Source organism: Cetorhinus maximus, chromosome 3 (assembly GCF_964194155.1).
Source record: "Cetorhinus maximus chromosome 3, sCetMax3.hap1.1, whole genome shotgun sequence".
NCBI lineage: Eukaryota > Metazoa > Chordata > Chondrichthyes > Lamniformes > Cetorhinidae > Cetorhinus > Cetorhinus maximus.
The window spans coordinates 65553398-65579280 of NC_135881.1; the positions used below are offsets into that span (position 1 = coordinate 65553398).

The 25883-nt window shown below is 41.3% G+C and overlaps 1 protein-coding gene across 1 annotated transcript in view; it reads left to right on the top strand.

The window, feature by feature from the left end:
• The first annotated feature begins 2726 nt into the window (after positions 1–2726).
• The window catches only part of gpd1c (glycerol-3-phosphate dehydrogenase 1c), a 38876-nt gene continuing 15719 nt past the window's right edge, over positions 2727–25883 (top strand). Inside the window, exons 1-4 of the mRNA XM_078538493.1 lie at positions 2727–2866; positions 15788–15965; positions 16639–16779; positions 22448–22586. Of these exons, the coding sequence (XP_078394619.1) occupies positions 2823–2866; positions 15788–15965; positions 16639–16779; positions 22448–22586 (502 nt within the window). The 5' untranslated portion in view covers positions 2727–2822. The remainder of the gene's footprint in view (positions 2867–15787; positions 15966–16638; positions 16780–22447; positions 22587–25883) is intronic.

Sequence of the window (25883 nt, forward strand, 5' to 3'; positions counted from 1 at the left end):
TCAAACATTCAAAACTGGCATGAAGAAATTAACAGAAGTCTCCATAGCGACCAGACTAGCACATTTTCATTTCCATTACAGGACCACATCCTCATTCGACAGCAGGTATCACACCTGCGGAATTGTTGATGAAATGCCATCTTAGAATGAGATTAAGCTTAATAATGCCAAATTTAGGGGTGAAGGTAGAAAGGAGTCAGGGAAATCAGAAAGTTGGACATGACTGGCATAGTTGTGACAAAAAATTTATGGTAGGAGAGATGGTATGGATGTGAAAAATTTTGGAGAAGGACACAAATGGTTATCAGGTGAAGTAAGTGCAGTAACTGGACCTCTTTCTTACCACGTGAAAGTGGAAGACCGAGTCATGCAGAGACATATAGATCATATAAGGAGGAGAGAAACAAAGTATCAGGAAATCACAGCTGCGTCAACATCTCCTGTTGAAAGAACTCAATTGAGTTCAGATGTGAACCAGAAAAGGAGGTTCCTGGCAAAACATCTGAACCTGTAGAGCTGAGACATTCTACACGCATAAGGAAACCCCCAGAAAGACTAAATTTGTAAATTACTTATCTGTGTGAATAATTTGATATTTTGAAAAAAATTGTAATTGTAACTGTAAAAAGTATTTCTGAGCAAGGGGGAGGAACGGGGAAATCTGATGTGTAATATACGTTTAAGAGGAATGTATAATGAAAGATCACATGATCTTATTATCCAATAGTAGAGTAGCGTGGGCTACCTTAGTTGTCAGTAGTCAATAGTGAGTAGGAGAAGTCTAGGGTTAGAGTCTGTCATGTAGAGACAGAGTTTGAGTTGTAAGCGCACAAGTGTAACTGCTGAGTTCCTTTGTAAGTAAATAGAATGTGTTCTACATAAGAACCATCTACTGATCTACTCTGTCTATGGTACCAACTCAGTCATCCCAAAACAAGCATGCAATCTGGATCCATTAGTCCAACTAAACTAATGACCAGGATCCAACAGTACCAAACCTATTTTTTTGTGTAAAAAGTCAGCACTGAAAATGCAAAGCTGATGAAATATCACATTCTGTAAATTAACATAATGGAGTAATTCACTCCAGTCAGTGGTTTCTCTCCAGACTGTGATCCTCTTTTCAGTACAACAACTGCAGTGGCAGCAACAACAGCTAATATAAAGTTCCAAAGCATTCCATAGAAGCATATTCTAAAAGATGAGCTTGAGTCATAGAATAAGGGGAGGCAGTCACCAAAACTTTTTTTAAAGAGATGGTGTTTGAAGGAATGACAAGAGGTGGAGAAGTATAATTTTTTAAATTAATTCATGGGATGTGGGCGTCACTAGACAGGCAAATTGACGGATAGAATTCCAGGGTTTACTAGGTAGGTAGCTGAAGGCAGCTCGATTGTGGGGTGAAGGGAGGGGGATGCACAAGAGGGTAGAGGTTGTGGAAAGAGGGTTGTAGTGCTGTTCCAACCCACAGTGCCATGACCTCCATCATGGATAAGGCAAAGAGGCAAGACCCAATTTTAGCCCAGCTGGAATGGGGGTCGAATCCTGTGTTGTTGCCATGTTGCTGTCCAGTCAACTGGCCCCCCAGGGAATCCGGGTTGCTGTGACAACATGCACTTTTACATGCATGTTGTTGTCTGGACCTATGAATAGTGATGGTAAAAGCTCCAACTTTTTTTCCATTTCATGGCTGACCGTTCTCACCCCCTGACATTGGTGTATGTTGAAAGGATTTTCAGGTTGATACTCAAACTGTTTGGCCATGTTATGATGCTCTGAAGAAGGTCATACAGACTCGAAATGTTAACTCTGTTTCTCTCTCCACAGTCGCTGCCACACCTGCTGAGTTTATCCAGCATTTCCTGTTTTTATTTCAGATTTCCAGCATCCGCAGTATTTTCCTTTTATATTATGATGCATCTTCCTTGGCCCGGAGTTCTGGCTCTCGGACAGCGACACTACTCAATGCACAAGATACTCCTTGAAGAAGGCTAGAAGTAGTAAGAGGTGTGACCATGAAGGAATTTAAATGCCAGCATGAGAATTTTAAATTTGAAGCTTTAGGCGCCCTAGAGCCAATGTAGATGAGCAGAGACAAGGATGATGGGTGAGCGGAAAGGCATGCGATAGAATACAGGTAGCAGAGATTTCAATGAGCTGATGGCCAGGAAAGCATTAGTATAGTTGCGCTGGAGGTTAACAAAGATACGAATGGGGTGTCACGCAGCAGATGTACTGGGATAATGATGGGAGATGGAATTAGATAATGGGGAAAATATGGTGTCAGGGTCAAATGAGAGGCTGAGGTCACCAGTGGGCTGCTCCACCAGGATATGATGCAGATGTTGTTAACAGCTTCATTATTCAGGTGGATACAATGCTTGTATTTTAACATTTTACCAATACCTCTGTGCTGGAGATACCCCTCTAGCTCCATCCCCCGCCCCAGCTCCATTCCCATATCCCATTCCTAACTCCATCTCCATTCCCAGCTGCAACTCCAGCTCCAGCCCTAGCCCAACAGACCTTTGCAGCCCAGCTCAATCCCCATTCCTAGCTCCAGTCCCATTCCTTACTCTGTCCTCAATCCCAGCCCTATTTCCAGCCCAGCTTCAACTCCATTCCCAGCCCAACTTAATCCTCAGCTCCATTCCCAGCCCAGTTCCAGCCTTCACTCTGCAGAGGAGGAGCATGTCCACGTGACATGAAGGAATTAGCGCATGCTCAGTGCCGGCTGCCGGTGCCTCTAGATTGACGCTCTGCCGAGCTTCCCCACAGCTGCTGTCAAGCAAAGTCAATAGCAAATCCAGCGCTGTTCACAAATGGCCGCACCCTTGAAAGTGTGCATTATTGGCTCTGGAAATTGGTGAGTACGGTGAGGAGTTGTTGTTGTGAGCTGCTATTTACCTGTGACTGGGCGCCGGGGACTGTCAGCAGACGGTAACACTTCTAGGCAACCCAGGGCGAAGGTTACAATTGTTGCATCGTTTGAATTCAGTTTATTTGGGAATGTATCGACTTTTTCCAGTATAGACTGCTGGTGTTTTTTTAAAACACACATTATGTGGAATAATCTGTGATCTTTGTCTTGTCACTTAACTGCATTAAGTCCTATTTTTGCGAGTTTCCCTGTTGCATGCCATATATAGGGATAAGATATTTTAATGTACTTGCCAACTTTGTCCTGACATTTTGACATTTCAAGTGCAGGATCGCCCTTTCACTCAGGGTAATATTAGCAGAGGTTGATATTTAAATGAAGTCCTAATTCACCACGTCAGGGTTATCTGAGAAGATCTTCTCAATCAGTATGTAACATTTAAATTACATGGTGTAAGGATGGATTTATTTTCTCTAAGCCCATTTACAGTTATACATTCTATTATTACTATTATATCTTCATCAGTTCTTCCAGAATTTAACGTTCTGTGGCTTAGGTGGCATTAGAGAGTCTGGGTTAATTTCCCCATTTAGTTGGGGCGGGCCTGGTCTTGCAGTGATTGGGTTCTCCACACTATGAATTATGAGTGTGAACCTGTATTTCATCCTGTTCCTGTTAGCTAATCAAATCATTCTGACAAGGCAATACTAAATTGTCAAAGTTCTTGATAATCCAGCAGTTAAAAAAACAATTTGCATAATTTATATTGCAGAGTAATTTATCTAGTTTGAAACCTATTGATGGTTAAAATCCACATTTCTATTGGTGGGATCTGTGATATGTAGGTAGAAGAGCTGGATTTAACAGTGCAAATGTTGGAGCTCACTCATGGCTACTAGCTTTCTGGAATTGATCTAAAATGGTGCCAATATAAAAACAACCTAACGTTAATATAGTATTTGTATTAACAGAATACGTTACATTTCCACAATTCTGCTAGCCACAAATACAATCATTTGGTCTGTCTGACACTGGTTAATATGAATGCCTGGGAATTCAGATTTTTAAAAAATTGCCAAAGACATTATGAATGTACTTGATAATATGGTATTGGATTCCAAACTACCAGATGCTCAATCATTAAATCTGCATTTCACTATTTTTTGTTATTCCTCCTGCTTTTTAAACTAGCTGTCCCAGTGAATATGTATTTTACAGCTCAGCAGACTGGCACAATACCCAATAGAATCATAAATCTATCATTGAAGCAAGTGCGCCAGACAGATTTAGCAGTACAGTGTGAAGCTTGAGAGCTGGTCAGAAATGCTGGACTTCCAGAAACTGAACTAAAGTAAAGGTGATTTAAAAGCAGCTTTATTTCCAGCCATTCCTGATACAGTTTTCCATCAATTCAGACTGTCTAATTTTTTGGCTTTTTTTCCCCAGTATTGTTTTTGTTATTCATTGGAATTAAATAATTTTAATCAATAAATCATTGAAATCAGAAGCGTTGGCAGCATTACTAAAGAGGGAAAATGCCAATGCACATTGGTTAAGCCCAATAACATATTTAGTACTGTAATTTCCATATAATATTTTGTTCTGAAAGTAATGCAACAATATTATTTACCATGTGAAATGTTCATGGAATAAACAAACTGCTTAGATGTCTGTTTGTCACATCAATGAAAAATGTTTGATAGACACAGTGTTACATTATAACCCTTACTATGCTTACCAGCATGTTAAACCAGTTCAGTGAATTCTGTTCCAGGGTTCAAATCAAGTTAACAGATGTCATGAAAGGTCTGGAGTCAACCAAGTTAATTCAAACATTGCTCACCACACTATTGACATACAAAGTGCAAGTTTTTAAGGGTAATGCTAGCCAGTCAATAATAGACTCAGTTCACCCTGCATATTAGGCATAGTACTGGAATAACGGTTTTATTGCCTTTTAATAGTTTCTCTTAACAAATAGTGATGCATTTGAGAACTGAGAATTACATAAAGTTTCAATTTATTTCAGACATGTTGCAATGAATTTGCACTATGACATATATTGCCAATTTGAATAAACCAGGCCTGACAATTATAAAGCTTTAAACGTTCTGCCAAATACCTCAATCTAATTGTCTGTTCATTTGACAATGTGCTTAACAAAGTGTGGCAAAGCAGGACAAAGTGGTTTATATTTTTAGGTTCTCTAGATAAGGATTCCGATGTTATCCAAGTCTGATTCCAAAAATCCTTAGTTATATCCCTTTCCACAACCTCAACAGAAAGCTAGTGTCTACGCTGTGTTTGAATCAGGTAGAGCAAAAGAGATAGCTGTGTGTATATTTAAAAAAAAATGTATGTCCCAGTGTTGACTTCATAGTGCTGTCTTAGCAAAAGGAGTCACTTGGCAAGTGGTTGGAATTGCCAATCTGCAGTTCTGGCATTCTGTTTGGATTTTTTTGTGCGGGGTATAAATAAGTAACTTAATAACAATTCAAATATCAAAGTCCTGGTTAAGGTGAAGTTTTTTTTTTAAGATATTTGATTACATTGGCCTCCATATTGAGGCAGTGGCGAGAAAGCTGCCCACAAAGATCTAGCAACCTCTGTGATGTGGTTTTCCCCTTTTCCAAAGGCAGTTTAAATCTAACACCAAGTCAAGGGGTTGCCTCAGCGTACTGCAGAGACGTTGTCAGTAAGCGACCAATCACACTGAAGTATTCACATACAGGAGAACAGGAAGTTAAAAACGCTATGGCCAGAATTTTTCCCTCATCGGGCGGGCTTGGCAGGAGCAGTCGGGAAGTCACCCAACACCCACGATCGGTTCCGCTCTGCAATTTCATGCAGGCAGGCCAATTAAGGCCTGCCCTGCGTGGATCGCGAGTGGCAGTGCTCAGCCCTACCAGTGTGGGAGGGGGGAGAGTGGGCCTGGCGTGCAAGTCGCGCATGCACGCAAAAGAATGCTTCAATCTCTCTGAGGCACAAAGCTGCCTTGGGGAGATTGAAGTGCTTTTTTAAAGAAATTAATAAAGATAATAAAAATTTTTTAAAAACATGTCCCCTCACGTGACTCTCACATGAGCTGGGACATGTTTTTAATTCAAAAATAAAGTTTTCTTAGCTGATGTTTATTTGCTTTAGGAAACCTCATCCTGCTCGTGGATGAGATTTCCTAAAAAATGTAAAGGCTGCATGGCCTTTTCACCTGCCCACCAACCATAAGGTTGGATGGGCAGCGTTAATTTGATTTCAACTAGCTTGTTGATAGCCTTAATGGTGGTTAAGGCGTTAGTGGTGATCTTTCAGGAAGCTGAGAGTCAGGGAGGGTCCCAGAGGACTGGAAAATCGCTAATGTAACCCCCCTGTTTAAGAAGGGAGTGAGGCAAAAGACGGGAAATTACAGGCCGATTAGCCGGACCTCGGTCGTTGGTAAGATTTTAGAGTCCATTATTAAGGATGAGATTTCAGAATACTTGGAAGTGCATAGTAAAATAGGGCAAAGTCAGCATGGTTTCATCAAGGGGAGGTCATGCCTGACAAATCTGTCAGAATTCCTTTGAGGAGGTAATGAGTAGGTTAGACAAAGGAGAGTCAATGGATGTTATCTACTTGGACTTCCAGAAGGCCTTTGACAAGGTGCCGCACAGGACGTTGCTCAGTAAGATAAGAGCCCATGGTGTTAGAGGTAAGGTACTAGCATGGATAGAAGATTGACTGTCTGGCAGGAGGCAGAGAGTGGGGATAAGGGGGTCCTTCTCAGGATGGTGGCCGGTGACTAGTGGAGTTCCGCAGGGGTCAGTGTTGGGACCACAACTTTTCACTTTATACATTAATGATCTAGATGAAGGAACTGAGGGCATCCTGGCTAAGTTTGCAGATGATACAAAGATAGGTGGAGGGATGGGTAGTATTGAGGAGGCGGGGAGGCTGCAGAAGGATTTGGCCAGGTTAGGAGAATGGGCAAAGAAGTGGCAGATGGAATACAACGTGGGGAAGTGTGAGGTCATGCACTTTGGTAGGAAGAATAGAGGCATAGACTATTTTCTAAATGTGGAGAGAATTCAGAAATCTGGAGTGCAAAGGGAGTTGGGACTCCTAGTCCAGGATTCTCTTAAGGTTAACTTGCAGGTTGTGTCGGCAGTTAGGAAGGCAAATGCAATGTTGGCATTTATTTCGAGAGGACTAGAATATAAAAGCAGGGATGTGCTGCTGAGGCTTTATAAGGCTCTGGTCAGACCATATTTAGAATATTGTGAGCAATTTTGGGCCCCGTATCTCAGGAAGGATGTTCTGGCCCTGGAGAGGGTCCAGAGGAGGTTCACGAGAATGATCCCAGGAATGAAAGGCTTAACATATGAGGAATGTTTGAGGACTCTGGGTCTATACTCGATGGAGTTTAGAAGGATGAGGGGGGGATCTGATTGAAACTTACAGAATACTGAAAGGCCTGGATAGAGTGGACGTGGGGAAGATGTTTCCATTAGTAGGAGAGACTTGGACCCGAAGGCACAGCCTCAGAGTAAAGGGAAGACCTTTTGGAACAGAGATGAGGAGAAAATTCTGGTCTATATTTTTACCTTTAATTTAAAATTTCAGGTGGTGAAATGAATTAAATGTTTGGATTAAGATAAATTATAAGGAAAGACTTTTTAAAACTGGAATTTTTTTACCATTTATGGCATTATACACATATAAAATTAGCAGTGAGGGTTTTTAGCAATAACTATGAAGTTAGTAAAAACAAACAAAGGATTTTTACACTGAGGCTAACGGTTGAAGATGTTACAATCCTGGTAGAAACTGGTAACTTTTAAAAAGAGATTTGAATTCCCAGTAATGGACTTAAAGGAACCATAAGACAAAATTTCAAATTTTAAGATTTTTACTGTAACAATCTAAAATCAACATTGCCTAAGCATTACTTAGTAGGCAACTAATATATTAAACTACAGAAAAGACACCCCTTAATAGTTTCTTAGCATGACTGATAATGCCATGTTTATACAATATACTGCACTGTCAGCAGACGTGTAATCTTGTTTTTAAAGTACCGATTCCCTCCTGGTGTTTACACAGGCTCTCTTCTCCCTGTTGCACTGGTGCAAGTCGTCCAGAGTTGTTTTTAAAAGGCCCTTCACTCGATCCTCCTTGAGCACAATTGAATTAACTTCCAGCAGCAAAGCACCATCTGGCAGCTTCTCGGTTTCTAAATTTCCACAAGATCCATAACTTCAAATGGGGAGTCTGTTCTCGCTAGCATTCTGATCTCACAGCTATAGCTCCACCTTTTTTCTCACACAGCAGCTACTTGCGTGCTCGCTTGCACCTCAGGGTCTCTGAATCTGAATGCCTGATAGTCTGTAAGTCAACCCATGGCAAAGCCAGCTCATGTTCAGGTGTTAAACTGGCACCTCATTTCAATAAGGACTCCCCCCTGCCATTGTCCTCATAGCAACCAGGCCCCACACACTTCTCATTAGACAGAACAAGTAACAGCTCCTATGCTCCACTTCATCTTGAATTAAAAGCGACAGTTTAAAACATAACCATCTTATATGACCTCACACTCATAGCAAAGCGTGGAAGTTTCTGTCAATTCAATCAATTTTCATTGATTGCAGTCTTTGAGAACCTCTACAGTGCACTCTGAGAAGGAGCATAGACTTACTGATAACTTCTGGATTCCCATGCTATTCTGTATATGTGGGGCCTCGGGAAGTTGCTGTCAATTTCAGTGGAGTAATGAGGGCAAACGCTGACAGTTTCATCATTATTACCATGATAAAATCCTGGCCAATCTTCCCCAAATCTAGATTTTGCTTGCACCTTCTTAGTCCATGGACTGGATTTTACAGTTTCTGGCAGGTTTTTTGATTCATTCATGGGATGTGGACGTCGCTGGCTAGGCCAGCATTTATTGCCCATCCTTAATTGCCCTTGAGAAGGTCGTGGTGAGCTGCTGCCTTGAACCACTGCAGTCCATGTGGTGTAGGTACACCCACAGTGCTGTTAGGGAGGGAGTTCCAGAATTTCGACCCAGCAACAGGGAAGGAATGGCAATATATTTCCAAGTTAGGATGGTGTGTGGCTTGGAGGGGAACTTCCAGATGGTAGTGTTCCCATATGTCTGCTGCCCTTGTCCTTCCAGGTGGTAATGGTCATGGGTTTGGAAGGTGCTGCTTAAGGAGCCTCGGTGAGTTCCTGCAGTGCATCTTGTAGATGGTACACACTGCTGCCACTGTGTGTTGGTGGTGGAGGGAGTGAATGTTTGTGGATGAGGTGCCAATTAAGAAGGCTGCTTTGTCCTGAATGGTGTCAAGCTTCTTGTGTTATTGGAGTTGCACTCATCCAGGCAAGTAGAGAGTATTGCATCACACTCCTGATTTGTGCCTTGTAGTAGGCTTTGGGGAGTCAGGAGGTGAGTTACTTGCTGCCTGATTCCTAGCCCCTGACCTGCTCTTGTAGCCACAGTATTCATATAGCTAGTCTAGTTCACTTTCTGGTCAATGGTAAACCACCCCCCCTGCCCCCCGCCAGGATGTTGATAGTGGGGGATTCAGTGATGGTAATCCCATTGAATGTCAAGGAGCAATGGTTATCTTCTCTGTTGTTGGAGATGGTCATTGCCTGGCCCTTGTGTGGCACGAATGTTACTTGCCATTTGTCAACCCAAGCCTGAATATTGTCCAAGTTTTGCTGTATTTGAACATGGACTGCTTCAGTATCTGGGGAGTTGTGAATGGTGCTGAACATTGTGCAATCATCAGCTAACATCCCAGTTCTGACCTTATGATGGAAGGAAGGTCATTGATGAAGCAGCTGAAGATGGTTGGGCCTAGGATACTACATTGAAGAACTCCTGAGTAATGTCCTGGAACTGAGATGATTGACCTCCAACAATCACAACCATCTTTTGTGCTCGGTCTGACTCCAACCAACAGTGTTTTCCCCTGATTCCTGTTGACTCCAGTTTTTCTAGGGTTCCATGATGCCACACTTGGTCAACTGCTGCACTGATGTCAAGGGCAGTCACTCTCGCCTCACCTCTGGAGTTCAACTGTTTTGTCCATGTTTGAACCAAGTCTATGATGTCAGGAGCTGAGTGACCCTGACGGAACCCAATCTGGGTGTCAGTGAGCAGGTTATTGCTAAGTAAGTCTCGCTCGATAACACTACATATGGCCCCTACCATTACTTTACTGAAGTTGGAGAGTAGACTGATGGGGTGGTAATTGGCCAAGTTGGATTTGTCCTGCTTTTTGTGTACAGGCCATACCTGGGCAATTTTCCACATTGCTGGGTAGATGCTAATGTCATAGCTGTACTGGAACAACTTGGCTAGAGGCGCAACCATTTCTGGAGCACAAGTCTTCAGCAGTATTGCCAGAATGTTGTCAGGGCCCATAGCCTTTTCAGTATCCAGTACCTGTAGCCGTTTCTTAATATCACAGTGTATTGAATTGGCAAATTAAGTGTTGAGCAGCCAATTAGCGGCTGCCTAGTGTGATGGTGGACAATTAGCATTGGATGCGGAGCCCCATCCTTCCCAATCAGCTGTCTAGTGTGGGACATTAGGCAGGTGAGGGGTTAGGTCGTGAACAGGAATTCAGTCACAGCCACCAATTTAAAGGCCCCCTGTCCTCTCATTTTCTCTTTATGTCAGCTCCAAAAAAGTGAAGAAATGAAATCTTCTGACGTCCAAATGTTGGTACCTTCAGCAGACTCTGCTACTACATGCAGCTATGGTCGCTTTGCAGGTCTTTTTATCTGCCCCTGCATCGTAAATCTGGTGTAAATCACTCCCAATGTTCTTCCAGTGCAACTCTAGAAAAATGGACTGGGCAATGAAAAATTCCAGTCATTCGATTCTAGGCTTGTTAATTGTTTATTTCAAAATGGTGGGCAGGATTCCAATTTGACACCAGCTCACCTTCTGTAAAGTCAGAGACTGACATGATGACATTGCGTGATGACATTGGGTTAGCAATCCAATGTTTTGCATAAGCATGGGATCTGATTTGCAGTCGTAAATTTCAGCCCCAAGTCACAGGTTTTCAGAAGGAAAATGCAGTATGTGACATAGACTTTATTTTGCAAAAGATTGTCACCACTGTTGTATGTATGATTTTTGTTTAAATTAGGGCTTTTAACTCTTTTTTTTAAAATACAGGAAATTCACAACACATAAATGAACATACAAGTTAGGAGCAGGAGTAAGTCACTCGGTCCTTCGAGCCTGCTCCACCATTCAATGCGATCGTGGCTGATCTGGCTGTAACCTCCCGCCTAACCACCAACCCCCCCCCACCCTCCGATAACCTTTCACCCTCTTGTTTATCAAGAATCTATCCACCTCTGCCTTGAAAATATTCAAAGACTCTGCTTCCACTGCTCTTTGAAAGAAAAAAATTCTTCTCATCTGTCTTAAATGGGCGACCCTTATTTTTAAACAGTGACCCCCTCGTTCTAGATTTTCCCACAAGAGGAAATATCCTTTCTGGATCGTATGTTTCAAACAAGTTTCCTCTTATTCTTCTAAATTCCAGGGGATACAAGCCTAGCCTGTCCAATTTTCCTCCATAAGACAACCCTCCCATTCCTGGTATTAGTTTAATAAAACTTCAATCTATTAGCATCCGAAAAGTGGTAAATATCTCAAGTACGGAATCATCATTGGAACATATAAAGATTCTATAGTTGAAACCTGACTTCTTTTTGCAGATGGATCTGCTATTTTATTTCCAGCATACAGGAAGTTCTCGCTTAATGCTGTTAGTTGGTTCCAGGGAAGCAAGACGTTATGCGAAAGGATGTTATTGCAAAACAAGGTTATGCAAAACGGTCTGTCTGAGGCTCATAACCCCCTCTAAGATCCAAGCAAGCTTGTCTGCTTCCCACCTTACCCGAGATCCAGCGCTCTCAGGTTCAACATGGGACTTGCATGGGAACGCCCAGGCGACATTATATTGCTACTGTTTCATGATAATGTAAATGCAGGGTTCTAACTGGAGAGCGATGTTAACACAAATCGACATGGTACCAGATGACATTAAGTGAGGACTTCCTGTTTTGGTTCATTTTTTCAGATTTCTACCATTTCCAGTTCCTTTTAATCTTTTAACTGAGTTTTTTTTTAACGGATTTGGAGAATTCTTTTTATCCCAGCCATTCCAATGATCATTGCAAACTGGGAGCTCTGTGATGAGAGATAATGTTAAAGGGATGAGATTTGTTGAACTGAATGGTTTTTCTTATGTTTAGCTGCAAGTTTATAGTCACTTAGTACATGTTGGCCAGCCAATATGGAAAACCATGGTGTAATTAGTCTAAATATTCTCTATTTATCTACTTGCACAGTTATAAAACCACGTTTTAACTATTTTTAACTAAATCATCCCACAACATTGTATCTCCCACTTCTTTGAAACATTTCTGGCACCTTGGGCTCAACACACCATTCCCTAATTTGAGACATGTAATTGTAGGAAAACAAAAACAAAGGCCAAGTATTTTGAACGGAGAAAAGGCAGGAAAAATCAGTTAGGAGCAACCCAAGCTACCTTTATGAGATCCAGGGTACTTTTAGAAGGGTTTACAAATATGTTTTCAATGTCTGGATCCAGAAACCTAAATTAATTACAAGAACAAAGGTAATGGTGTTCGTCTGAGAGCAGCTTTCTTTAAAAGGCATTTGTGGTTAAGTATTTTGGATATGAATTTTTCTCTTGATGTGAATGAATTAAATGATTGCAAAAGTTATGATGTGCTGACTCAATCATTCTGCATTTGCCATTCAGCACAGATAGCCACGTATATGAGTGGAATCAAGGGTAACTTGCCCTCCTGTTGACTGCAATGCCACCCTAAAAAAATTAGCATGAATTGACCACCAGTGTAATTTGGAATTTACCATAATTCCACCTTTAAACCAAAAATAGTTTCTCCTGGGAGAGTTCTCGATACTTAAAATATGAAATTAGAAATAGTTATAGGAGGTGCAATCGAATTTTATTGGGTAAAATGAATAGGTTAACATCTTTAGTTAAAATAAAAAATAGAAGAATGTAAAATGAAGAATGTTAATATGTTAAGTGTTTTTATGTTATCACTGACAGTAATTTCCAGCTCATGGTGTTCTTGATCCTGCTGAAATATGTTTTCTATTGAAAAAGAAATGTAATTATGCTACAAAATCAGTAGTTGCTTTTTCTAAAAGAAATCGTTGATTACATAACAAAAATGTAGTTTGCAGGAGCTGGTAACGAGAGCAGAATTTTGTGCTCTCAGCTGGACTTGATCCATATCTAATCTGGTGTTTGTGTCTTATTAACTTATTGCTGTCACTCCTCATGTTTCCTGATAGCTGTTGGCTGCTACAGTAGGGACAGTGTGGAGCTCGTCCCCAGTAACGAAAGGTCACCTGTGCATTAGCAACTGAAAACTGATCAGTTGCAGAACCTAATTTGGCACTGACTCACTCACAAATGAGCTACAAGTTTGCAATACACTATAAATGAACACCCCCCCCCCCCCCCCAACTCCCCTGCCTTATAAGTTTTATTTAATTTACAAAAATTATCACCATTTATACTGCACTCTTTATTTTCAATTCTACAAATGCTTGGATAAAATTGTTCACTAAAACAGTGAACAATTTCACGCTAGGGAACAACATCCTTACCTCAAAAGGAGCTACAGCTAATCTCGCAGAAACTTAAAAATTCACCAAAACAACAGCTCTTCATGCTCCAGAAAGTTCCTTTTGAGGAAAATAAAAAAAGTTTATAAATCTATATTTTATTACACTATTTGTTCCATCGAATTTTACAATACAGAAATAGGCTGTTTGGCCTGACAGCGCGATTTTTGGCGTTTATGGCCCATATGATATACAACTTCCTTGGGTACCAACACTAAATAAAAGCTCTTGTAACTGTAAGTCCTTAATACCATCTTCAACCTTTTCTGCACAACGAATTATGGAAAAAATTAGTTCTAATAATCCTCAGTTTTGGCTACAGTTAATGTGATCCAATTGGTTTCTCGCGGTGCTTTCTAACTGACCTGATTGGTTCATTATAACAAACTTCAATTGCAGTGAAAAAGCAGATTTTTTTGTGAAATGCTGAAAAACTTGCAGCTAGCTTGCATGTAATTTGATACCTTCCAAGTAGCAAAGATCCTCGTCTCAAAGCAGCACAGCTAAAATAAGCTGGTACAGGGAGGGTGGGATTTTAAGCCCAAAAAACAGGTGGGTTAGGGTTGGGTGATGGGGTGGGAATTAGTGTTTTAAGTCTAAATCCCGATACCAACCTGCCTTCAAGTTTCCTACTTTCAATTTTAATGAAGGCTGGACTGGGGACAAGTGACCAACCTACTCCAAGGAGGTGGGTTGGCACTTTAGAATATTCTAATGAGGCTTTATACCTCATGTTTATTCATCATTTGAAATTTAACCCTGCCCTGAGTCTTGGGAAACTCGCCAATTAAACCAAGGCAGGATCTGCTGGATTAGGAGCTAATTGCCATTCCATCTACATGCTGAGATTCAGCGTGTCTGGCCAACCTACTGTGATTGGACAACCCCCAACCATTCCAATTTCGTCCATGATGCCTCTTGTTTCCACTTCTGGCCCTCAGGAAACCAATCTCCCCCCCCCCCCCGCCCCCCCCCCCATCACATTTGGGGTGCAAACGTACTTGTGGAGTTAGGATACATCCAACAGTGGGCAGGGGAACCCCAACTTCAGGTTATCCATAATCTACTGGTCCCTTTGCTCCCACTCCCGTTGGGTCAGGTAAACAGAGGATCGAGCACCTCAGTCCATTCTAGAAATATATCTGAGGCAACTTCTGATTTTGGATTTTGATAGTTTTATAGTTGACAGTAAATATAGTGACATGAGTAGCTAGTACATGGTAGAAGATAGTGTACACATATTTAGGGTCAGTTAATCTTCGTTAGTATTCCATTCTATAATTGTTACATGATGCCATGTTTAATATCCTCTCTTTTCTATACACATCTTCAATCCCTCAGTCTCAAAAATGCATTAACAAGTAAATATGATTGAAGTATGATGAAAAGAGAAGGCTGTTTGCAATGTGTGTACTGTGGAAATATAGGGAATAGATATTGGTTACTATGTTCCTGCTAGACTCAGTTAAAAAGTTCTATGAGCTTAACTGTTCCATGACTTTCTTTTTTCCCTTTTCCACTTTTCCTGTTGGTTTTTCTCCCTTTACCCCATTTCTCTTGAAGGCAATGAATCATTCTGCAGTACAGTTCTACATATGGCAGCAGCTCTTCTTGCCGAAATGGCAATTCATCGTGCGAGACTGGACAGTGAGTATTGCCGGACCATTTGACTGTGAGGATCATGGCAGTCAGGCTCCTTCTCGCCCAACGTCCACACAATAGCAGTCAGGAGTAAGAACCTGAGCTAGTTCTGTTTTCTCTTTTTTTTTGTCTCCCACTCTCCCTGCACTCCTAGCATTTTTGGACACTAAAGCCAGTTGTAGCTCCTCACTGTCAACCTAACCTATCAGTGCCACAGTAAACTGGAACCTTTCTAGTGTGTATCACTCAGTACTGCAACATGATACATTACTATATTGAGCTAGGTGGGTATTTGGATGGGGGAGTGGAGAACTTTTGTACATCACTAAAAATAATTAATTAAAATCCAGAATATAAATTGTTCAGTGTATTTACATTACTGTGCTCACATGCCCTCTCATTTATTTTTTTGCACTATTTTTCATGTACATTTGTATAACCTGTAACATTGTTCAAATGTCTCTAATTTCATTGAAGATATATTTAAAAAAAGTGTACTACCGCATCAAGTTGAAAAATGGGTCATGAGCATTTCCCTTTACACACTTTAAATGTTTCCTCAGGGGCTCTGCAATTGCAAAAATAATTGGAAAAAATGTACAGAAGATTCAGAAATTTGCCACCACGGTCAATATGTGGGTCTTTGAGGAGCTGGTTAATGGCAGGAAGCTAACTGAAATTATAAACCAAGAACATGAGAATGTTAAATATCTGCCTGGATACAAGCTGCCTGAAAATGTGGTAAGGTGGTAGTCAGAAAAAATGTAGTTGAACTAATTGTCTTTTGAAGTAGAAATTACTTTTTTTTACTGACTAAGCTTGCAATATTTTTGTTAATTTTTAAGATTAAAATATTAGGTTGTGACAGTGCTTGAGGCTTTAGTTTTTCCTTCATTTAAGGTAGAATTTTTTTGCCATTGCTGCCATGTGATCTACTGTGTCTCAAGGAGTGAAAGCTTGGGAGGAGGGAGGAAAAAAGAATGACATTGGATTATGATTTAATTGTTGTTATAAATCTATTGCTAATATGAGAGAGATGTTAGTTTTTGCATAGAATAAGTATATGATATTTAAATATATCTGTTCGCTTGCTGTAAAACACTTTGGGACATCCAGAGGTCACAAAAAGTACTATATAAATGCAAGTCTTTCCTTCAGTTTATTGACATCTCAGGGGAACCATTATTTTTACCCTACTAACTCCATGACCTGTAACAGTTCTTTTAGACATTGGAGTAATGGGTCTAATTGTCTCTGTGAGCTGCCGAAAGCAAATGTATACTACTGATAGGCAGATGCAGTTAGGATGTGATGAACACATCTTCAAAAGATTGAATGTAAAAGTCCTACTTGCAAATGAACACCATCTGCTTCCTGTATGATTGCTTTCTAAATCTATTGTGATTTATTATAGGTTGCAATTCCAGATGTGAAGGATGCTGTACGTGGTGCAGATCTGTTAGTGTTTGTTGTACCACATCAATTTATCCGTAAACTTTGCGATGAGATAGTCGATCATGTGCCACAGAAAGCTCTTGCCATAAGCCTTATAAAGGTACTTGTACATTCATGAATGACTCTCTTGCCTCTGGTTGCCATAACAATGGGGAGGAACAAGTAGGATCCTTACTAGGTTAGAATCTTAGATTGGGTTCAGTCAGCCTGCAGTGTTTATAAAACCCCAGCTGATGACTTCTGTTGTTGGTCAAGTGTTCAGTTCCTGACTCATTCTCCTCCAAGCTTCCAACATAATAGATGTATGCTAACTCTTAGAACCTATAATTTGAGGTAAAATTAGTGAGCATTTAGAAATGCGTGGACTAATCGAGGGCAGCCAGTGTTGATTTGTTAATCTTTTAAGGGAAAATTGGAAAATTATTTATGTAAGAGGCGCACAGTCACAGAGGGGAGACTTCAGCCTGAGTGAGACAGACTGAATGAGAATATTTGGGAATTTGGTTCAAAGTGGGCATTTGATGCATGGGGGAAAGAGGTGCTTTAGCTAAGGTTTACTGCAAGAAGTAAAGTGTGCTGAATTGGGAGTTTGGTGAAGGGTGGGGAGGAGGTAATTTTTTTTACACTCTTTCAGGTTCCAGTACTTGATTTCCACTTTGCAACAGAGGGAGCAGGTAAGTCAGTAACTGGTTTTATCAGTATTGTAAGTACTGTATTGTTTTATCAGTATTGTAAAGTTTACTGGCAGTGCCAAAACCTATTGGGAAGTGTAAGCTTAATTAATTAATTAATTGCTAATTAATTATAATTAACACATATTGGAGATAGCAGGGCAGGTTATGTGCTGCAATTGCAGGATGTGAGAGCTTCTGGAAACTGGTGTGATCCGGGGCAAACACATTTGCAATAAGTGTTTGCGGCTGCAGGAACTTCGGCTCTGAATGTTATTGAGCTGGAGGCTGAGCTGCAAACACTACGGCATATCAGGGAGGAGGAAAGTTACCTGGATACTTTATTCCAGGAGGCAGTCAAACTCCATAGGATGGAGTCTTCTGATTTGGTCAGGGGCTGGGGGGTGTGACTGGAAGTGAGGCAGGTAAGGGGACCTACAGGACAGGAGTGCAGGAGCCTCGGCACTTGCAATTGTCCAACAGGTTTGTGGTTTTTCTTTTTCAGCTTGTTTGGATGAGAGTCGGGCTTCAGGGTGGATGGGCTAACTGGCCATGGCACCGTGGTACAGGAAGCCATTCAAGTGGTGGGAGGGGGGAGTTAATAAGAATGCAGTGGTAGTAGGGAACAGTATAGTCAAAGGGATTGACACTGTTCTGTGCAGCAAAGAGTATGAATCCAGACGGCAGTGTTGCCTTCCCGGTGCCAGGGTCCAGGACAGCTGCTCAGGGCTGGAGGGGGAGGACCCAGTTGTCATGGTCCATATTGGTACAAATGATGTAGGCAGGACAAAGAATGAGATTTTGCATAGTCAGTATGAGGAGCTTGGCACCAAATTAAGAAGCAGAACTTCAAAGGTTATAATCTCTGGATTATTACCTGAGCCACATGCAAATTATCATGGGACAAATCAGATTAGAGAGATGAATACATGGCTCAAAGCCTGGTGTGGGAGAGGTGGGTTCCGGTTTGTGGGACATTGGCACCAGTACTGGGGAAAGTGGGTTCTGGGACAGTATATACCTGGACCATGCTGGGACCAATGTTCTTGTGAGCCGCATAACTAAGGAAGTAGAGAGGGTTTTAAACTAAGAAGTGGGGGCAAGGGTACAAATTTGGGAAGATGATGTGGTAAATTGAAGAGTGGAGGCAAGGCAAAAGATAGAAGTATTATTACAGGAAATGAAAAACAGACCGTGACAGGAAGGGATAGAGAGTACAAATGTAACAGTAAATGAAAAGATAGTGATTATAAAGAGAATAAAAGGATAAAACTAAAGGCCCTGCATCTGAATGCACAAAGCATTCGAAACAAAACAGATGAACTGAGAGCGTACATAGAAATAAATAAGTACGATTTGATAGCCATTACAGAGACATGGCTGCAAGAGGACATGGATTGGGACCTGAATATTAAAGGGTACAGGACATTTAGGAAGGACAGGAAGCAAGGAAAAGATGGAGGAGTGGCTCTGTTAGTTAATGATGGTATTAGCACAGTAGAGAGGGATGACCTAAGTTCAGGAAACCAGGATGTGGAAACAGTTTGGGTACAGATGAGAAATGGTAAAGGCAAGAAGTCACTTGTGGGAGTCAAGTACGGGCCCCCTAACAGTAACTACATGGTAGAATGGAGCATAAAGGAAGAAAAAAAGTGTCAGAAAGGCACAATGATAATCTTGGGAGATTTCAATCTACATAATAGGACAGGATATTTCAGTCGGTGTGCGGGGGTGGGTCTGACACGCCAACGCGTAAAATGACACGCGATGACATTGGGCGTGCGTCCTGACGTCATTGCGCTGTCTCGTGATGTTTTGTTCAGCGGGTGTGCACCTGCCAATATGTAAACGGTCTATTAAGAACATTAAGGAAGTGATTAAGGTAATTGCTAACGTGCCCGTCCAACCTTAAGGTTGGCAAGCAGGCGAAAAGGCCAATTAAGAAACCTCATCCATGAGCAGGATGCAGTTTCCTAAAGTTTTTTTATTAATTAAATAAAATTTTCCTAAATATAAAAACATGTTCCATCTCATGTGACACATGAGGGTACATGTTTAAATAAGTTTGTAAACCATTTATTCATTAATTACAATAGCGATTCAATCTTCCTGAGGCAGCTCTGTCTGAAATGCATTTGTTTCAATGCAAGAAGTATAACAGGCAAGGCAGATGAGCTTAGAGCTTGGATTAGTACTTGGGACTATGATATTGCTATTACAGAGACTTGGTTGAAAGATGGACAGGATTGGCAGATAAACGTTCCAGGATTTAGATGTTTCAGGCAGGATAGAGAGGGATGTAGAAGAGGTGGGGGAGTTGCACTGCTGGTTAAGGGGAATATCACAGCTGTACGACAGGAGGACACCTCATGCAGCGAGGCAATATGGGTAGAGCTCCGGAATAGGAAGGGTGCAGTCACAATGTTGGGGGTTTACTATAGGCCTCTCCATTGCCGGCGGGAGATTGAGGAACAGTAATGTAGGCAGATTTTGGAAAGATGTAAAAGCAATAGGGTTGTTGTGGTGGGTGATTTTAACTTTCCCTACATTGACTGGGAAACACTTAGTGCTAGGGGTTTGGATGGTGCAGAATTTGTAAGGTGCATCCAGGAGGGCTTCCTGAGACAATATGTGGATAGTCCAACTAGGGAAGGGGCAATACTGGACCTGGTATTAGGGAATTAACCCGGTCAGGTGGTCGAAGTTTCAGTAGGGGAGCATTTCCGGAAATGTGACCATAATTCAGTAAGTTTCAAGGTACTGGTGGATAAGGATAACAGGAGTCCTCGGGTTAAGGTGCTTAATTGGGGGAAGGCTAATTATAACAATATTAGGCAGGAACTGAGGAATCTAGACTGCAGGCGGATGTTTGAGGGCAAATCAACAACTGACATGTGGGGGGGCTTTCAAACGTCAGTTGATAAGAATTCAGGACCGGCATGTTCCTGCTAGGATGAAGGATAAGCATGGCAAGTTTCAGGAACCTTGGATAACGAAGGATATTGTGAGATTAGTCAAAAAGAAAAGGGAAGCATTCGTAAGGGCCAGAAGGCTGGGAACAGATGAAGCCCATGGAGAATATAAAGAAAGTAGGAAGAAACTTAAGCAAGGAGTCAGGAGGGCTAAAAGGGGTCATGAAAAGTCACTGGCAACCAGGATTAAGGAAAATCCCAAGGCCTTTTATACATATGTAAAAAGCAAGAGGGTAGCCAGGGAAAGGGTAGGCCCACTCAGGGACAGAGGTGGGAATCTGTGTGTGGAGCCAGAAGAAATGGGAAAGATACTAAATGAATACTTCTCATCAGTATTCACCAAAGAGAAGGACTTAGCGGTCGATCTCTCTAGGGAAGAGTGTGTAGATAGCCTGGATCATGTTGAGATCAAAAAAGAGGAAGTGTTGGGCGTCTTGAAGAATATTAAGGTGGATAAGTCCCCAGGGCCAGATGGGATCTACCCCAGAGTGCTGAGGGAGGCAAGGAAAGAGATTGCTGGGGCCTTGACAGAAATCTTTCTATCCTCACTGGCTACGGGTGAGGTCCCAGAGGACTGGAGAATGGCCAATGTTGTTCCATTGTTTAAGAAGAGTAGCAGGGATAATCCAGAAAATTACAGGTCGGTGAGCCTTACATCAGTGGTGGGGAAATTATTGGAGAAGATTCTTCATGACAGGATTTACTACCATTTGGAAGCAAATGGGCGTATTAGTGAGAGGCAGCATGGTTTTGTGAAGGGGAGGTCTTGTCTCACTAACTTGATCGAGTTTTTCGAGGAAGTGAAAAAGATGATCGACAATGGAAGGGCAGTGGATGTTATATACATGGATTTCAGTAAGGCCTTTGACAAGGTCCCTCATGGCAGACTGGTACAGGAGGTAAAGTCGCACGGGATCAGAGGTGAGCTGGCAAGATAGATACAGAATTGGCTTGGTCATAGAAGACAGAGGGTAGCAGTGGAAGGGTGCTCTTCTGGATGGAGAGCTGTGACTAGTGGAGTTCCGCAGGGATCAGTGCTGGGACCCTTGCTGTTTGTAGTATACATAAATGATTTGGAGGAAAATGTAACTGGGCTAATTAGTAAGTTTGCAGACAACACTAAGGTTGGATGAGTTGCAGATAGTGAAGAGGATTGTCAAAGGATACAACGGGATATAGATCAGTTGGAGACTTGGGCAGAGAAATGGCAGATGGAGTTTAATCTGGACAAATGCGAGGTAATGCATTTTGGAAGGTCTAATACAGGCAGGAATTACACAGTAAATGGCAGAACCCTTAAGTGCATTGACGGGCAGAGGGATCTGGCTGTACAGGTCCACAGGTCACTGAAAGTGGCAACGCAGGTGGATAAGGTAGTCAGGAAGGCATATGGCATGCTTGCCTTCATTGGCAGGGGTATTGAGTATAAAAGCTGGGAAGTCATGCTGCAGCTGTATAGAACCTTGGTTAGGCCACACTTGGAATATTGCATGCAATTCTGGTCGCCACATTACCAGAAGGATATGGAGGCGTTGGAGAGGATGCTGCCTGGTCTGGAGGTTATTAGCTATGAGGAGAGGTTGGAGAAACTCGGGTTGTTCTGACTAGAGCGACAGAGATTGAGGGGCGACTTGATAGAAGTTTACAAAATTATGAGTGGCATGGACAGAGTAGATAGTCAGAAGCTTTTTCCCAGGGTGGAAGAGTCAATTACTAGGGGACATAGATTTAAGGTGAGAGGAGAAAACTATAGAGGAGATGTGCGGGGCAAGTTTTTTACGCAGAGGGTAGTGAGTGTCTGGAATTTGCTGCCAGAGGATGTGGTGGAAGCAGGTACGATAGTGGTGTTTAAGAGGCAGCTTGACAAATACATGAATAGGATGGGAATAGAGGCATATGGACCCCGGAAGTGCAAAATGTTTTAGTTGACGGGCAATATGATCGGCGCAGGCTTGGAGGGCTGAAGGGCCTGTTCCTTTGCTGTACTTTTCTTTGTTCTTTGTTCTTTGTTCATAGAAATGGCAAATACTGCAATTCTGTTGTCAAATGTTTAAATGAATTGTTTTCAATCACTGTATATTTTTCCCTTAATTTCTCTATTTTCTTCATTTATGTTTGATTCCAGGGAATTGATGAAGGGCCCGAAGGATTAAAATTTATTTCTGATATAATCAGGGAGAAAATGAAAATTGACGTTAGTGTATTAATGGGGGCCAATATAGCCAATGAAGTTGCAGCGGATAAATTCTGTGAAACTACAATAGGTAAATCTGTTTGCTATTCAACAGCTATTTTTTAAAAATTTTTTAATGCAAACTTAAATCCCAACTCTGTATGCTATGAATTGTGGTACAGTGTGTTAACCCTCCAGTTGAGGATTTGACATGAGCTATGTGACAATGCAATAATTCTTCAGTTAAGGATGTGCTATGAATTGTGCTGCAATGTATTAAATCTCCACTTAATAATGTTGTTTAAAATTTACATGTTTTGCTTGTAACAGTGTTCTAGTCTCTTAATGATATTCATTCTCCTCCAGGCAGTTAAGGGTCTAAGTAATGTATAGTTTTGTGGAGGAGTTGTAATCACCCCTTAATCTTTTTATTTGAAAGGCTAGTTGAAGGAGGACTGGCAGAACCTTTTTGTAAAAAGTAAATCATCTGCATAGCACAAACCATGCAGATTAAAAGGTTAATGGTTTGTGCTGAGTTAGCTGATCTGAGCTGGTGTGATTGTAGTAGTGCTTTATTTGGCTTTATCCCTCTGAACTAGAGAGGGGAAAAAATAATCAGGGTTTTCACTCATGATCATTATTCAGTGACCCCTGCAGGAAAATTGTACACATGTAGCTGCTGAATCAAAATAACTGGCTAATGCTTTCAGTCAAAGCTCAGACACAAGAGATGATTAGGGCCTATTGAACCTTGCCCCATCAGGAGTCATTGCCTTCATAAGAAATGGACTGTCACTTGAAAGAGAAAGCAATAAGTAAACAAGAAAGAGAATTGTGAATGTTGCTCAATGTTATACTAGAAATATAAAATCACCTCTAACATATAAGGGAATGTCAATATTCTAAAAATACAAGGAAACAAATAAGGACATGTTATTCTGTACACTATTGTGAGCACCACAGTAACAAAAAATTTTTTTTGACTGAAAAATTCTTAAACATAAATTGTGAGCAAACAGGCATTGAAGTAATGCATGAAATTCATAAATATCTGGTTCATGATTTACTGGTATGTGCAATAGTGCTGGTTGACTTATGGAAAGACATAAAACTTTCAACATGGAGGCTATTTGGCATTACAAGTCCATATCTGTGTTTACCCACCCCACCCCCAATATGAGCAAATAGTTCTAATGACAATTATTCACCAGGTGCAGTTCAGTATGATTTGTATTGCTCCGATTTGATGTTAGGCTTTTGCCACTTTTTACCTGAAGCCTAGTTACAGTTTTGTGATGGAATTGTTCTCTTAATGATTCTAGTTACTAGCACAGAAGCATATCTTTCCCATGGCAACAGCTCCAACAATTTGCAGAAAAGCCAAATCAGTTGCTGTTTTTGTTTCCCTACCTTGTTGAAAGTGTTATCTCCTTCCTGTTTATGATTCTACAGACCAGACTACATTTTCTGTCAGAATTAGCACTTACAGACACTCTTGTATGCAGACTTTAGGTTTCCTGCAACCTGTGGCCCATAAAGCCCAATATTCAGTTACACAATTGCAGAATCTGGGAGCTGTAACAATAAGACCCCTCTTTGTGTGCACTGGCTACTGAGATTTCATTTGTGTTTCTCATATTATTTGGAAAAGGTACAAGTCAGCACTGCAGTGAAGACAATTGTAAACTTGAATGAATAGAATGACACATGCACAGAGTTTTTTTTGTTATATTCTTATTGCAACTAGTAATGCAACAAATTGCAGAAACACCGCCTTTGATAATGGCTTACCTTACTTTGCAAGTCCGTATTGCTGGCTGGCACTGTATTTTGCTAATAAAGTTTACATCTATTCATGCCCCAACCTAGAATGTTTCACAACTTTCCTCTGGCTAGAGATCATCCTGCCTCTCTCATTGTTCCAAACTCATTGACTGTAAACAAAGGAAAAGCCAAAAGTTTAACTTGCCCTTTCTCCCTGTAGAGTGGCTTGTCAAAATGTTTTTTTTAAAAACTATAATTTTGTTCCTCTACCTATTCCTCTTGATATCAGAGTTACCTAGGTTGCCTGTCTTCCTTGGACTCCTAAACAAAAACAAAAATACCTGGAAAAACTCAGCAGGTCTGGCAGCATCTGCGGAGAGGAGCACAGTTAACGTTTCGAGTCCGAGTGAAACGTTCGGACTCGAAACGTTAACTGTGCTCCTCTCCGCAGATGCTGCCAGACCTGCTGAGTTTTTCCAGGTATTTTTGTTTTTGTTTTGGATTTCCAGCATCCGCAGTTTTTTGCTTTTATTTTTGCTTGGACTCCTGCTGTGCTCAGTGAATAGAAGCCATTCTAAAATTGTGCAAATATCTCTAGCAGATGGTAGGCAGCTCCCACTTATAAAGAAATAAAGATTTGTGTTTATAAAAAAAAACCTTTCACAACCACCATAAATCCCAAAGCACTTTATAGCCAATTAAATACCTTTTGAAGTGTATCACTGTCAGACTGTAGGAAAAGCAGCTGCCAGTTTGCACACAGGAAGTTCCCACAAACAACAAAGTGATGATGACCAGATAATCACCTGTGATGTTGGTTTGAGGGAAAAGTATTGGCTAGGATACCAGGGATAACTTCCTACTCTTCAAAATAGTGCCATAGGCTCTTTTACATCTACCTGAGGGCAGGTGGGGCTTCTGTTTAATGGCTCATCTGAAAGACAGCACCTCTAGCAGTGCAGCATTTGATCTGCTGCACTGGAGTCTCAACCTTGATTTTTGTGCTCCAAGTCCTGTGTTGTGAGAGAAACTATTCTGTTAACTATTTTGTATGCTACCCTAGTACAGGACCTAATCTACATAATGAAGATCATGTGTGATCCTGGGACATAAACCCACATAACCTAGTTTTAGTCTTGCAGCAACATCATGGGCCGAATCTTCTGAGCAGATTGGATTGTCGCTGCAATCATAAATTCCCCTGCCTCGCGCTGCTGCGCATTTCTTCCTGGGTCTTCTGATCCCAGCTTTCACAGAAATGCGCAGCGCAGCATCCTTCTGGGAACTGTGCAAGAGTGGAGTAGTGTCAGGGGGAAAAAAGCATATGGCACTAGCTGCCATATGGTAAGTTTTTAAAGGGCCAGTCTTTGAGTGTTAATGTGAGTGAGGTGTAGTAAGGAGGCTACAAAGGGATATAGAGAGGTTAAGTGAATGGGCAAAGATCTGGCAAATGGAGTATAATGTGGGAAAATGTGAAATTGTCCATTTTGGCAGGAAGAATGAAAAAGAAGCATATTATCTAAATAGTGAGAAATTACAGAGCTCTGAGCTGCAGAGGGATCTGGGTGTCCTAGTGAATGAATTACAAAAGGTTACTATGCAGGTACAGAAAGTAATTAGGAAA